The sequence below is a fragment of the Oncorhynchus mykiss genome, chromosome 27, assembly GCF_057628025.1.
Source record: "Oncorhynchus mykiss isolate SJ-2025 chromosome 27, ASM5762802v1, whole genome shotgun sequence".
In the NCBI taxonomy this organism is placed as follows: domain Eukaryota; kingdom Metazoa; phylum Chordata; class Actinopteri; order Salmoniformes; family Salmonidae; genus Oncorhynchus; species Oncorhynchus mykiss.
The window spans coordinates 52,583,501-52,597,500 of record NC_143048.1 but is presented as its reverse complement, the minus strand read 5'-3'; the positions used below and the strand labels follow the sequence as shown (position 1 = coordinate 52,597,500).

The 14,000-nt window shown below is 46.0% G+C and overlaps 1 protein-coding gene and 1 pseudogene across 3 annotated transcripts in view; one reads left to right on the top strand and one right to left on the bottom strand.

The window, feature by feature from the left end:
• Window positions 1–3,953, top strand: part of LOC110508136 (EH domain-containing protein 2) — a 38,221-nt gene extending 34,268 nt beyond the window's left edge. For all 3 annotated transcript variants that reach the window (XM_036965315.2, XM_036965316.2, XM_090224054.1), the window contains 3 exons: window positions 2–190; window positions 403–564; window positions 2,414–3,953. In XM_036965315.2, the coding sequence (XP_036821210.1) occupies window positions 2–190; window positions 403–564; window positions 2,414–2,965 (903 nt within the window). In that variant the 3' untranslated portion in view covers window positions 2,966–3,953. The remainder of the gene's footprint in view (window position 1; window positions 191–402; window positions 565–2,413) is intronic.
• A 2,637-nt stretch (window positions 3,954–6,590) lies between these two features.
• On the bottom strand, window positions 6,591–13,395 carry LOC149971333 (uncharacterized; annotated as a pseudogene).
• Window positions 13,396–14,000: the final 605 nt, after the last annotated feature.

Genomic DNA, 14,000 nt, shown 5'->3' with positions numbered 1-14,000 from the left:
GGTGTTCAACACCCCAGAGGTCGTGAGGGTGTACATCGGGTCGTTCTGGTCTGAACCCCTGCTGGTCCCTGATAACCGTCGTCTGTTTGAGCTGGAGGAGGAGGATCTGTTTAGTGACATCCAGAACCTTCCCCATAACGCAGCCCTCAGGAAACTCAACGACCTGGTGAAGAGGGCACGACTGGTCAGGGTAGGTTCTCTCTCTCTCTGGATCTCCCTCCCTCTATCTGTCTCATTCATCTACTAGATGCTGTGATATAATCTGCAACCACACCTTTCTGACTAGGTACTAAAGAATAAGGTGTCTGACTCAGTTTGAAACATTGAGGAGAAAGTGGCTTTTCTGAAGTTAATATCCCCCCCTCTTTGTCTCTCTACCTCACCCCTCTCTCCACCCCCCAGGTGCATGCCCACATCATAAGTTACCTGAAGAAGGAGATGCCAACCTTCAGGAAGGACAACAGGAAGAAGAACCTGATCTACCAACTTCCTGTCATCTTCTCCAAGATCCAGCTGCAACACCACATCTCTGCTGGGGACTTCCCTGACTGCGCCAAGATGCAGGTCTATCTGGTTGTCTGTCTGCCTGCCTGTCTTTCTGCCTGTCTTTTTTTTCATGAATTCGAAAACACTCAACATGATAAAAAAAATTAACGTTTATTAGATAAGTAGTATAAAACATTTGTTAATTTAAAACACATTTTTTTATTTTGATATAAACATTCAAAATATTGTTTATATTTAGTTTATTTGGGTTTCAGTGTCCATCACTAATATGACCCCTCTATGAAAAGGTGAGCCTTCTCAATGTCCATAACAAAAGTCCAGCATCCCTCAGTAATCCATCTTTAAGTCATACAGTGCCTTGCAAAGTATTCATCACCCTTGGCGGGTGTTGCATTTTATTTGGACTTTGTGTAATGGACATACACAAAATAGTCCAAATTGGTGAAGTGAAATGAAAGAAATTACTTATTTAAAAAAAATTTAAACGGAAAATTGGTGCATGCATATGTATTCCCCCCCTTTGCTATGAAACCCCTAAATAAGATCTGGTGCAACCAATTACCTTCAGAAGTCACATAATTAGATTGCCACAGGTGGACTTTATTTGTCACCTGTTCTGAAAGACCCCAGAGTCTGCAACACCACTAAGCAAGGGGCATCATCAAGCAAGCGGCACCATGAAGACCAAGGAGCTCTCCAAACAGGTCAGGTACAAAGTTGTGGAGAAGGACATATCAGGGTTGGGTTCTAAAAAATAAATCTGAAACTTTGAACATCCCACAGAGCACCATTAAATCCATTAATAAAAAATTTAAAGAATATGGCACCACAACAAACCTGACGAGAGGACCGCCCACCAAAACTCACAGACCAGGCAAGGAGGACATTAATTGGAGAGGAAACAAAGACACCAAAGATAACCCTAAAGGGGCTGCAAAGCTCCACAGTGGAGATTGGAGTATCTGTCCATAGGACCACTTTAAGCCGTACACTCCACAGAGCTGGGCTTTACGGAAGAGTGGCCAGAAAAAAATAAGCAAACACGTTTGGTGTTCGCCAAAAGGCATGTGGGAGACTTCCTAAACATATGGAGAAGGTACTCTGGTCAGATGAGACTAAAATTGAGCTTTTTGGCCATCAAGGAAAATGCTATGTTTTGCGCAAACCAACACCTCATCACCCCGAGAACACCATCCTATGGGGAAGTTTTTCATCGGCAAGGACTGGAAAACTGGTCAGAATTTAAGAAATGATGGATGGTGCTAAATACAGGGATACTCTTGAGGGAATCCTGTTTCAGTCTTCCAGAGATTTGAGACTGGGACAGAGGTTCACCTTCCAGCAGGACAATGACCCTAAGCATACTGCTAAAGCAACACGCGAGTGGTTTAAGGGGAAACATTTAAATGTCTTGGAATGGTCTAGTCAAAGTCCTGACCCCTATCCAATTAAAAAGATGTGGTATGACTTAAAGATTGTTGTACACCAGTGGAAACCATCCAACTTGAAGGAGCTGGAGCAGTTTTGCCTTGAAGAATGGGCAAAACTCCCAGTGGCTAGATTTGCCAAGCTTATAGAGACATACCCCAAGAGACTTGCAGTTGTAATTGCTGCAAAAGGTGTCTCTACAAAGTATTGACCTTGGGGATGAATAGTTATGCATGCTCAGGTTTCCTGTTTGTCTAATTTCTTGTTTGTTTCACAATAAAACATATTTTGCTTCTTCAAAGTGGTAGGCATGTTGTGTAAATCAAATGATACAAACTCCCAAAATCCATTTTAATTCCAGGTTTGTAAGACAAATACAATAGGAAAAATGTCAAGAGGGTGAATACTTTCGCAAGCCATTTAATTTCCCAGATGGACTGATTGGCTGATTAGTTTGCTCTGTTCTGTTCCCATCCAGGAGCAGCTGTTGACCCATGACTTCAGTAAGTTCAAGCCCCTGAAACCGTCCCTGATGGCTGCTCTGGACGAGCTGCTGGCATCCGACATCGCCAAGCTGATGCCCCTGCTGCGCCAGGAGGAGATCAACCTGGGGGAGCAGCCAGGGGTACAGGGGGGGGCCTTCCTGGGAACCCGTGCCGGGCCCTTCGTGGTGAACGACCCATTCGGTGACATGGAGAAGGAGGGCGAGGATGGGGGCGAGATGGCCTGGGTGGTGACCAAGGATAAGCCCAAATATGACGAGATCTTCTACAACCTGGCGCCCAACGAGGGCAAGCTGAGTGGCACCAAGGCCAGGGACTGGATGGTGAGCACCCGGCTGCCAAACTCCGTCCTGGGGAGGATCTGGAAGCTGTCGGATGTGGACCGAGATGGCATGCTGGATGACGAGGAGTTTGCCCTGGCCAGCCACCTGATCGAGGTGAAGTTAGAGGGGCATGGTCTGCCACCCGAGCTGCCAGCACGCCTGGTGCCCCCCTCCAAGCGCAGGCAGAAAGGATCTGATGTATAGAGAGACTACATTAACCCACCCTTTGGAGCTGAGAGTATAACCCTCTGACAGCTGACACACACACTACTGCCCCCCACGTAGTCCCCTACGTTGTCCCCTAGTCCCCTACGTTGTCCGTAGTCCCCTACGTTGTACCCTACTTTGCCACCCTGCGTTGTCACCTAGTCCCCTACATTGTCACCTAGTCCCCTACATTGTCACCTAGTCCCCTACGTTGTCCCCTGCGTTGTCCCCAGTCCCCTACAATGTCCCCTAGTCCCCTACGTTGTCCCCTAGTCCCCTACGTTGTCCGTAGTCCCCTACGTTGTACCCTACTTTGCCACCCTGCGTTGTCACCTATTCCCCTACATTGTCACCTAGTCCCCTACATTGTCTTCTAGTCCCCTACATTGTCCCCTTTTTCCAATTGGATCTAAATGTGTTTTGCTGAGTGATGTCAACTAAAAGCTAGTGGCCTGCTCTACTCTAATCTACTCTACTCTACTCTGCTAATTACACACTGATCTGATTATACATGGCTCTGAAAGCTGCCTTACTATATTTGACTTGCTTTTACATGGAGCTATTTAGCAGGGGTTTTAACAAATCAAGACAGACATACATAGACACATGTTGAATATGTTCAAGTACACTAATCTATGTTCATGTATTTGACAGCTGTTGCCATTAGGTACAGTATAAAGCTTGTTTAGTCATCTCTCTGTCTGTCTGCAGGGGACTGGTCCAAACAATAACATTGCAGCACTTATATAGTTAGTATAGTTTTCCTCACACACTATGTCACTGTCTTCTATTCAGCTTTTGGGGGATTGTTTAGTGAGTAGTGCTGTTGATTTTCTATTTACTAGACAAATAACGGCATTTGTTTCAAATGAATGTCATATGCTGTGAGAACAATGTTGTTATGTAAAACAGTGACTGCTGTGCACAGCTAACCCAACAGCTACATGTTATTATTATCATTACCTAATAAACTGTATGGACTGTGTTCTGATGACCTCCACTGACCTTTTGTTCAGATTGAAGAGGAGAAGAAGTTGAATTCATAAGTGTTTAGAGAAAGGAAAGGTAATGGTGGAGGATTAGGTAATGGTGGAGGATTAGGTAATGGTGGAGGATTAGGTAATGGTGGAGGATTAGGTAATGGTGGAGGATTAGGTAATGGTGGAGGATTAGATAATGGTGGAGGATTAGGTAATGGTGGAGGATTAGGTAATGGTGGAGGATTAGATAATGGTGGAGGATTAGATAATGGTGGAGGATTAGGTAATGGTGGAGGATTAGATAATGGTGGAGGATTAGGTAATGGTGGAGGATTAGGTAATGGTGGAGGATTAGGTAATGGTGGAGGATTAGATAATGGTGGAGGATTAGGTAATGGTGGAGGATTAGGTAATGGTGGAGGATTAATAATGGTGGAGGATTAGATAATGGTGGAGGATTAGGTAATGGTGGATGTTTGACAAGTGGTGATGACTTGATGTGATTCTAATCAACAACATAGACAGAAACATCATTTGAATCTGTGGATTAAAGTGATGCTCCAGGGGCCTCATCAATTATGCGTAGGCACAAATCTGAACTCGTTTATCAAAACAGATTGGACAAGAGTTCAGCCTGGTTGGGCCTTTTTTAAATGTATTTTTAATTTAACGTTTGTTTAAGGTTAAGAAGGTCAGTTAAGAACAAACTGTTATTTACAATGACAGCCTACCCCGGCCAAACCCTCCCCTAACCCGGAATACGCTGTGCCAATTGTGCGCCGCCCTTTGGTACTCCCGATCACAGCCGGTTGTGATACAGCCCGTGACCGAACCAGGGTCTGTAGTGACACCTCTAGCACTGAGATGCAGTGTCTTAGACCCCTGCTCCACTCAGGAGCCCTCCCACATAGCACTGAGATGCAGTGTCTTAGACCCCTGCTCCACTCTGGAGCCCCCCACATAGCACTGAGATGCAGTGTCTTAGACCCCTGATCCACTCTGGAGCCCCCCACATAGCACTGAGATGCAGTGTCTTAGACCCCTGCTCCACTCTGGAGCCCCCCACATAGCACTGAGATGCAGTGTCTTAGACCCCTGATCCACTCAGGAGACCCCACATAGCACTGAGATGCAGTGTCTTAGACCCCTGCTCCACTCTGGAGCCCCCCACATAGCACTGAGATGCAGTGTCTTAGACCCCTGATCCACTCTGGAGACCCCACATAGCACTGAGATGCAGTGTCTTAGACCCCTGCTCCACTCTGGAGCCCCCCACATAGCACTGAGATGCAGTGTCTTAGACCCCTGCTCCACTCTGGAGCCCCCCACATAGCACTGAGATGCAGTGTCTTAGACCCCTGCTCCACTCTGGAGCCCCCCACATAGCACTGAGATGCAGTGTCTTAGACCCCTGATCCACTCTGGAGACCCCACATAGCACTGAGATGCAGTGTCTTAGACCCCTGATCCACTCAGGAGCCCCCCACATAGCACTGAGATGCAGTGTCTTAGACCCCTGCTCCACTCTGGAGCCCCCCACATAGCACTGAGATGCAGTGTCTTAGACCCCTGCTCCACTCTGGAGCCCCCCACATAGCACTGAGATGCAGTGTCTTAGACCCCTGATCCACTCTGGAGACCCCACATAGCACTGAGATGCAGTGTCTTAGACCCCTGATCCACTCAGGAGCCCCCCACATAGCACTGAGATGCAGTGTCTTAGACCCCTGCTCCACTCTGGAGCCCCCCACATGGCACTGAGATGCAGTGTCTTAGACCCCTGATCCACTCTGGAGACCCCACATAGCACTGAGATGCAGTGTCTTAGACCCCTGATCCACTCTGGAGACCCCACATAGCACTGAGATGCAGTGTCTTAGACCCCTGATCCACTCAGGAGCCCCCCACATAGCACTGAGATGCAGTGTCTTAGACCCCTGATCCACTCAGGAGCCCCCCACATAGCACTGAGATGCAGTGTCTTAGACCCCTGATCCACTCAGGAGCCCACTGTCCTAAAGATAAGGAGACTAATAAATCACTCCTTTGTGCTGTGAGTGAAGAGCAGCTGTGGAAAATTACCAATGATATTGTACATAGAGCACTATTGAACTCAAACATTTAGATGGCATTAGACATTACGTGTGGAGTAATTAAATAATTTATTGATTTCATTGTATTTCCATTGTGAATTAATGCCACATATCTTGACAGGCTGTATCATATAATTTGACCACATCCGTGAATTTGTTACAAATATAATCCATTTAAAGTAATTAGTTAAATTAGAGGTACAGTGGGGCAAAAAGGTATTTAGTCAGCCACCAATTGTGCAAGTTCTCCCCCTTAAAAAGATGAGAGAGGCCTGTAATTTTCATCATAGGTACACTTCAACTATGACAGACAAAATGAGGGAAAAAAAATCCAGAAAATCCCATTAATGATTTTTAATGAATTTATTTGCAAATGATGGTGGAAAATAAGTATTTGGTCAATAACAAAAGTTTATCTCAATACCGTGTTATATACCCTTTGTTGGCAATGACAGAAGTCAAACGTTTTCTGTAAGTCTTCACAAGGTTTTCACACACTGTTGCTGGTATTGTATTACTTTACTGTATTATAGTCTCCTACCATAGTGATTAGATAATTTGTTGCAGAGAGACGGAGAGACAGGCTGGGACCTTCAGGATGCCTGAATGCCTGGTGCGTGGAGGAGGCACCGGATGGACCAGGCTGTGGGGGAGCACTGGAGCCCTGGTGCACAGCCTTGGCACCACTCCTCTAGGCTTGATGACCCCTTTAACCCAGACCCTCCAGAGTGCATGCACAGGTTGAACCGGGCTGTGGGTGAGCACTGGAGATCTGGTGGAGACCACTCGCACTTCTCCCTTAGGCTCAATACCCACATTCGCCTGGCACGGGCAGAGCGCAGGCATAGGACACACTGCACCCTCCCAGCGCCCCAGAGACACAGCACGCAGCGCCGGCGCAGGATACCCTGGGCCGAAACGACGTACTGGAGACCAAACACGCAGGGCTGGCACAACACACGCCCTTGCTGGATGCCTACTCTGGCATGGCATTTGCGTGGGGCTGGCCTATAGCCTGCCGGGCTATGAGCGCGTACTGGCAACACCGTGTGCTTGACCGCATAACACGGTGCCTGACCAGTACTGCGCTTCTTCCGGTAAGCACGAGGAGTGAGCTCAGGTCTCCAACCTGACTCTGCCACACTCCCCATATGCAACCCCAAAACATATTTTTGGGGCTGCCTCTCGTGCCTGTCGCACTGCCGTGCTACCTCCTCATATCGCCACCGCTCAGCTTTTGCTGCCTCCAGCTCTGCCTTGGGGTGGCGATATTCCCCAGCCTGTGCCCAGGGTTCCGTTCCGTCCAAAATCCGCTCCCATGTCCAGGTGTCCAGAACCCTCTGCTCCTGGTTACCACGCTGCTTGGTCTGGTTGTGGTGGGTGATTCTGTAACGGCTGACTAGGTGCGTGAGGGAAGAATCAGGCGCAGAGAGTTCCACAGGGAGAAGTGCACTTTAATATGGCACCAAAAGCAATGCCCAAAACACAGGGCGAAAAAAATATGGACCAACCCAAAACACAGGGTACCAGGTCCGGAGCACGAACACACCTAACACGTAACACAAGAATAGAAAAAAGAACATAGACTACCCACCCCAACTCACGCCCTGACCAAACTGACATAAATGAAGGAACTAAGATCAGAACGTGACAGTTGCATCATAATTACCTTTAATTGAAAAACACATCCCAGCATTTCCATAGCAATTGACATTTCACATGTTCATGAAAGAGACTTTACTCTAGAGACGGCTTCACTACAGTACAAATGTATTCCGTACACTGTTATTATTCCCCAATGCCCCTATTCTGATATCTTCCCCTTGCTTGTTGTAAACCTATAGAAACTTGTAGACAAATATATACAAAAAATAAAACATTCAATTATAAAACAGTTCTCGACAATAGAAAGAGGGAGAGAAGAGAAAGCATGTAGGTGAGTACATGTGTGTTCATTTCCACTTCATAATGTTCAGATATTTTAAACAGTTCCCATACCTTATTTTTTTAAAACCTAAAGTCCCTGTATAATTTAGTACAGCCCCGGTGTTATGGAGCTGTCTCAGAATAGCTGTCCATCTATAAAGAGTTTGCCCACAATGATAAAGGCACGCCTACCATCCTTCCTTTGTTGTCTTTTACCGGATACAGTCTCTTACGACTCATTTATCTCCTTTGGAAATTGGTAATTGAGACTGAATTTGGTCCCTTTAAGCTCCCTTCCTCTGCTTTTGATCAGCTCCTTTTGTTGGTAGTGTTCAAATTATGCTATGATCGGTCGGGGATCCTTGATCTTGTAGCTCTGAGCGCCAAGTCTATGTTCTCGGTGGAAAGCCACCTTGTTTACAGTCTCTATAGGAAGTTTCAAGGCAGATTGCATGAATTCTCTGATCGCGCCCTCTGGATTATTGGATGCGTCCTCAGGAATACCATTAAAAAATAGATTTTCACGCATGCTACGACTTTGTATGTCTAGTAGCGTCTCCTTCATCACCCTGTGTTCCCTGAGTAGACAATCCATGTTGGAATCGTGTATTTTTACCTTGGCTGTGAGTGTCTTGTTTTCTCTTTGGAGGTTGAGAATTTCACTCGGGCTGGATTTGTTTTCAAATTCTTTGTGGTTCTGTATAATCTAATCTGAGGGAAATATGTGTCTCTATGGTTTTACATTTGGCAGGAGGTTAGGAAGTGCAGCTCAGTTTCCACCTTATTTTGTGGGCAGTGTGCACATCTTCTCGAGAGGCAGGTCTGCCTACGGTGACCTTTCTCAATGTCTGTACATAGGTTTCCCCACCCTCCCAGTGTACAGTGTGACTCACATGCCAGGAATGTGGTGGGCTGGCCTGAGAACTATTAATATCAGCTTTCCTCGGTCCGCTAAGTTTCCTTCAGCTGCAGCTCAGCCTCTAGACACTACATTTATGATAAAACATTCAAATTAACAACATTCCCCTATTTGGACTTTTCCTTTCCCCCAGATGTTTAGGCCACACCCCAAAATCTGTTATTTGTGTGTGTGGGCGCGAGACAGAGAGAGATTTCCTAATCAGATCAACAGGCAGTGTTGATGACTGCACAGTGTGGCTTTCCAACATTACAGTAATGTGGAGTAGATGTCTTGACATTTCTCATGAGATATTTCAGTGACAGAGGAATTTTGATTAGCTTCCAATGTGGATATTAAAACAAGTCTTTGCCATGTATAACACCGCTAGAGCGAATTCAATCCCCACTTTGACAAGAGGATAGTTATTTGGTTATGCACATTACAGACAGTTAAACACTATTATCAAAAGTATTTAGTTGCTTTAAAGTAGTTAATGATGGAACATGCATTTTCACAACAACAACAAAAAACATGCTAATTGACATTCCCACTGAACCCTAAAAGGCACTGCTTAACACTGCTGTCAAGACTACAGCATAGGAGGACCAGGATGGACCCAAACAACAGCCCACTAAACAGGGGTCTCCAGCTACTTCAATTGATGCATACATGGGGAATTCCTCACTAGGACACCCCGTGAAGGATGAAACGTATGGAAACTACCTAGGATAGACAGTATTTCACATTTTCCTTTCTCAGAAACACAAATTTTTTTTGTGTCTGCCTGTAGGAGGCTCGAATGCACAGTTTGTCCCAGTTTGTACTAGGTAGAGCTGGGTAGTTTGGCCGAGCGGTCTAAGGTGCTGGATTAAGGCTCCAGTCTCTATCGAGGGTTTATATCCCACTGCTGCCATCTTTATCAAGCATTTTGCTACACTCACATTAACATCTGCTAACCATGTGTATGTGACAAATACAATTTGGTTGATTTGAATTAGAACGAAGAAGTTACTTTAGCAACAGTGCTGTTTTACGACAGTTGCTTAACGTATTCCAGGCGGTAAGTGTCGTACATTCAGCAGAATCCCCATGGTGTCTGTATTGAAAGAGACCGCGGGGCTATATGCAACAAGAAAAATCCAAACAAATGTGGAGAAATTTTGTGGTATCCCAGGAGGTCTACCCCGGGGGATGGTAATAGAGGGGAGGTATGTGAGGCGACGTTGGCTCCCTCTGCTGGGGATACGGGAGCTGGACACCCCGACACGGACAGCTCTAAGTGGAGGTAATTAGAGGAAAGGGCGAACCAGCCGTGGAGGCCAAATAAAAGGAGCAAGGTGGTACACTTCGAGAGGAAACGGGGAGAGAGACGGACACCAGTTAAGAGAGAGAAGGGAGAGAGACGGACACCAGTCAAGAGAGAGAAGGGAGAGAGACGGACACCAGTTAAGAGAGAGAAGGGAGAGAGACGGACACCAGTCAAGAGAGAGAAGGGAGAGAGACGGACACCAGTTAAGAGAGAGAAGGGAGAGAGACGGACACCAGTCAAGAGAGAGAAGGAAGAGAGACGGACACCAGTTAAGAGAGAGAAGGGAGAGAGACGGACACCAGTCAAGAGAGAGAAGGAAGAGAGACGGACACCAGTTAAGAGAGAGAAGGGAGAGAGACGGACACCAGTTAAGAGAGAGAAGGAAGAGAGACGGACACCAGTTAAGAGAGAGAAGGGAGAGAGACGGACACCAGTCAAGAGAGAGAAGGGAGAGAGACGGACACCAGTCAAGAGAGAGAAGGAAGAGAGACGGACACCAGTCAAGAGAGAGAAGGGAGAGAGACGGACACCAGTTAAGAGAGAGAAGGGAGAGAGACGGACACCAGTCAAGAGAGAGAAGGAAGAGAGACGGACACCAGTCAAGAGAGAGAAGGGAGAGAGACGGACACCAGTCAAGAGAGAGAAGGGAGAGAGACGGACACCAGTCAAGAGAGAGAAGGAAGAGAGACGGACACCAGTCAAGAGAGAGAAGGGAGAGAGACAGACACCAGTTAAGAGAGAGAAGGGAGAGAGACGGACACCAGTCAAGAGAGAGAAGGAAGACAGAGCAAAACCTAAGTTATTTCTTTGATATGTACATATTTTCTGTCTTAGTAAAGTCGTTTTTACGGACTAAAGCCTCCCTGTCTCTGTGTCAATCTCAACCCAACACCCCATGTTTTTTTCAGTTTTTTTATTTCACCTTTATTTAACCAGGTAGGCTAGTTGAGAACACATTCTTATTTGCAAGTGCGACCTGGCCAAGATAAAGCAAAGCAGTGTGCAAGTAGAGATACTGTTGTGCAAAAGAGCAGAAAAGTAAATAAGATAAAAACAGTATGGGGATGAGGTAGGTAGATTGGGTGGGCTATTTACAGATGGACTATGTACAGCTGCAGTGATCGGTTAGCTGCTCAGATAGTTGATGTTTAAAGTTGGTGAGGGAAATAAAAGTCTCCAACTTCAACGATTTTTGCAATTCGTTCCAGTCACTGGCAGCATAGATATGGAAGGAAAGGCGGCCAAAAGAGGTGTCGGCTTTGGGGATGACCAGTGAGATATACCTGCTGGAACGTGTTTACCACAGCTATTACAATATTTGGTTAATTAACCCTCAATTAAATGGTCTGTTTGTTGTGAATTCGTTCGATAGCCAGCTAGCTAAACTAACGTCAACCAACTTGTTTTCAAAGATTAGCCAGGAGAAACATTTTCACTAATACCATCAAAATCATAGCACGTTTTTGTGGCTCATTCAGTAGTTTTTACCTGATAAAGTAGAATCTTGTTGAAAGTACAATTGTATATTCCTAAAACAGATTGAAAAGTATATGCTTCTTCGATGAGGTTTATTGGCAGTTGGCATCCAATATATGTTGCATTACCGCCACCTACTAGACTGGAGTACAACTTCCTAATACTTCGCTTGGAAAAAAATAATGGTTTTAATGAACCTTTTTTAACTAGGCAAGTCAGTTAAGAACAAATTCTTATTTACAATGACGTCCTAGGAACAGTGGGTTAACTGCCTTGTTCAGGGGCAGAATTACATATTTTTACCTTGCCAGCTCAGGGAATTGATCTTGCGGTTACGGGCCCAACGCTCTAATCACTAGGCTACCTGCCGACCCAAACACCTTGCCATCTAGCACTACACTCACACAAAAAAATATACACTGCTCAAAAAAATAAAGGAAACGCTTAAACAACACAATGTAACTCCAGGTCAAACACACTTCTGTGAAATCAAACTGTCCACTTAGGAAGCAACACTGATTGACAATAAATTTCACATACTGTTGTGCAAATGGAATAGACAACAGGTGAAAATTATAGGCAATTAGCAAGACAGCCCCAATAAAGGAGTGGTTCTGCAGGTGGTGACCACAGACCACTTCTCAGTTCCTATGCTGATGTTTTGGTCACTTTTGAATGCTGGCGGTGCTTTCACTCTAGTGGTAGCATGAGACGGAGTCTACAACCCACACAAGTGACTCAGGTAGTGCAGCTCATCCAGGATGGGACATCAATGCGAGCTGTGGCAAGAAGGTTTGCTGTGTCTGTCAGTGTAGTGTCCAGAGCATGGAGGCGCAACCCGGATAGAGGCCAGGAAATCAGGAGACGTGGAGGAGGCCGTAGGAGGGCAACAACCCAGCAGCAGGACCGCTACCTCCGCCTTTGTGCAAGGAGGAGCAGGAGGAGCACTGCCAGAGCCCTGCAAAATGACCTCCAGCAGGCCACAAATGTGCATATGTCTGCTCAAACGGTCAGAAACAGACTCCATGAGGGTAGTATGAGGGCCCGACGTCCACAGGTGGGGGTTGTGCTTACAGCCCAACACCATGCAGGACGTTTGGCATTTGCCAGAGAACACCAAGATTGGCAAATTCGACACTGGCGCACTGTGCTCTTCACAGATGAAAGCAGGTTCACACTGAGCACATGTGACAGTCTGGTGACGCCGTGGAGAACGTTCTGCTGCCTGCAACATCCTCCAGCATGACCGGTTTGGCGGTGGGTCAGTCATGGTGTGGGGTGGCATTTTTTGGGGGGGCCGCACAGCCCTCCATGTGCTCGCCAGAGGTAGCCTGACTGTCATTAGGTATCGAGATGAGATCCTCAGACCCCTTGTGAAACCAAATGCTGGGGCGGTTGGCCCTGGGTTCCTCCTAATGCAAGACAATGCTAGACCTCATGTGGCTGGAGTGTGTCAGCAGTTCCTGCAAGAGGATGGCATTGATGCTATGGACTGGCCCGCCCGTTCCCCAGACCTGAATCCAATTGAGCACATCTGGGACATCATGTCTCGCTCCATCCACCAACACCACGTTGCACCACAGACTGTCCAGGAGTTGGCGGATGCTTTAGTCCAGGTCTGGGAGGAGATCCCTCAGGAGACCATCCGCCACCTCATCAGGAGCATGCCCAGGCGTTGTAGGGAGGTCATACAGGCACGTGGAGGCCACACACACTATTTCCGTGGAGGCCACACGCCTCATTTCGACTTGTTTTTTAAGGACATTACATCAAAGTTGGATCAGCCTGTAGTGAGGTTTTCCACTTTAATTTTGAGTGTGACTCCAAATCCATGGGTTGATAAATTTGATTTCCATTGACAAATTTTTGTGTGATTTTGTTGTCAGCACATTCAACTATGTAAAGAAAAAAGTATTTAATAAGAATATTTCATTCATTCAGATCTAGGATGTGTTATTTTTACTGTTCCCTTAATTTTTTTGAGCAGTGTATAAAAAAATAACACCACCCTACTCCACTATTTAAATATATTTAGTCCTACCTCAGGCCAACAACCTGAAAGGATGTGACACCACCACTTAACACACCCTGTAACTCTTCTGATGTCAAGTCTCACACACCTGCCACCACAACCTACATTTTCTGTGATTTACATTCCACCCCTGCAGTACAGTTGATAACATTGATACAAATCCAATCCTACTGAAACCTATCACTTGTTGGCCTATCCCTCTGTATATTATTTAAGATCATTTCAAAATAATATTTAAATTCTATCAGTAAATCTAAAAACAAAAAAGCAATAAGCACCATGAAAGTTTGACAAATTGAAAATGTATCTCAATAT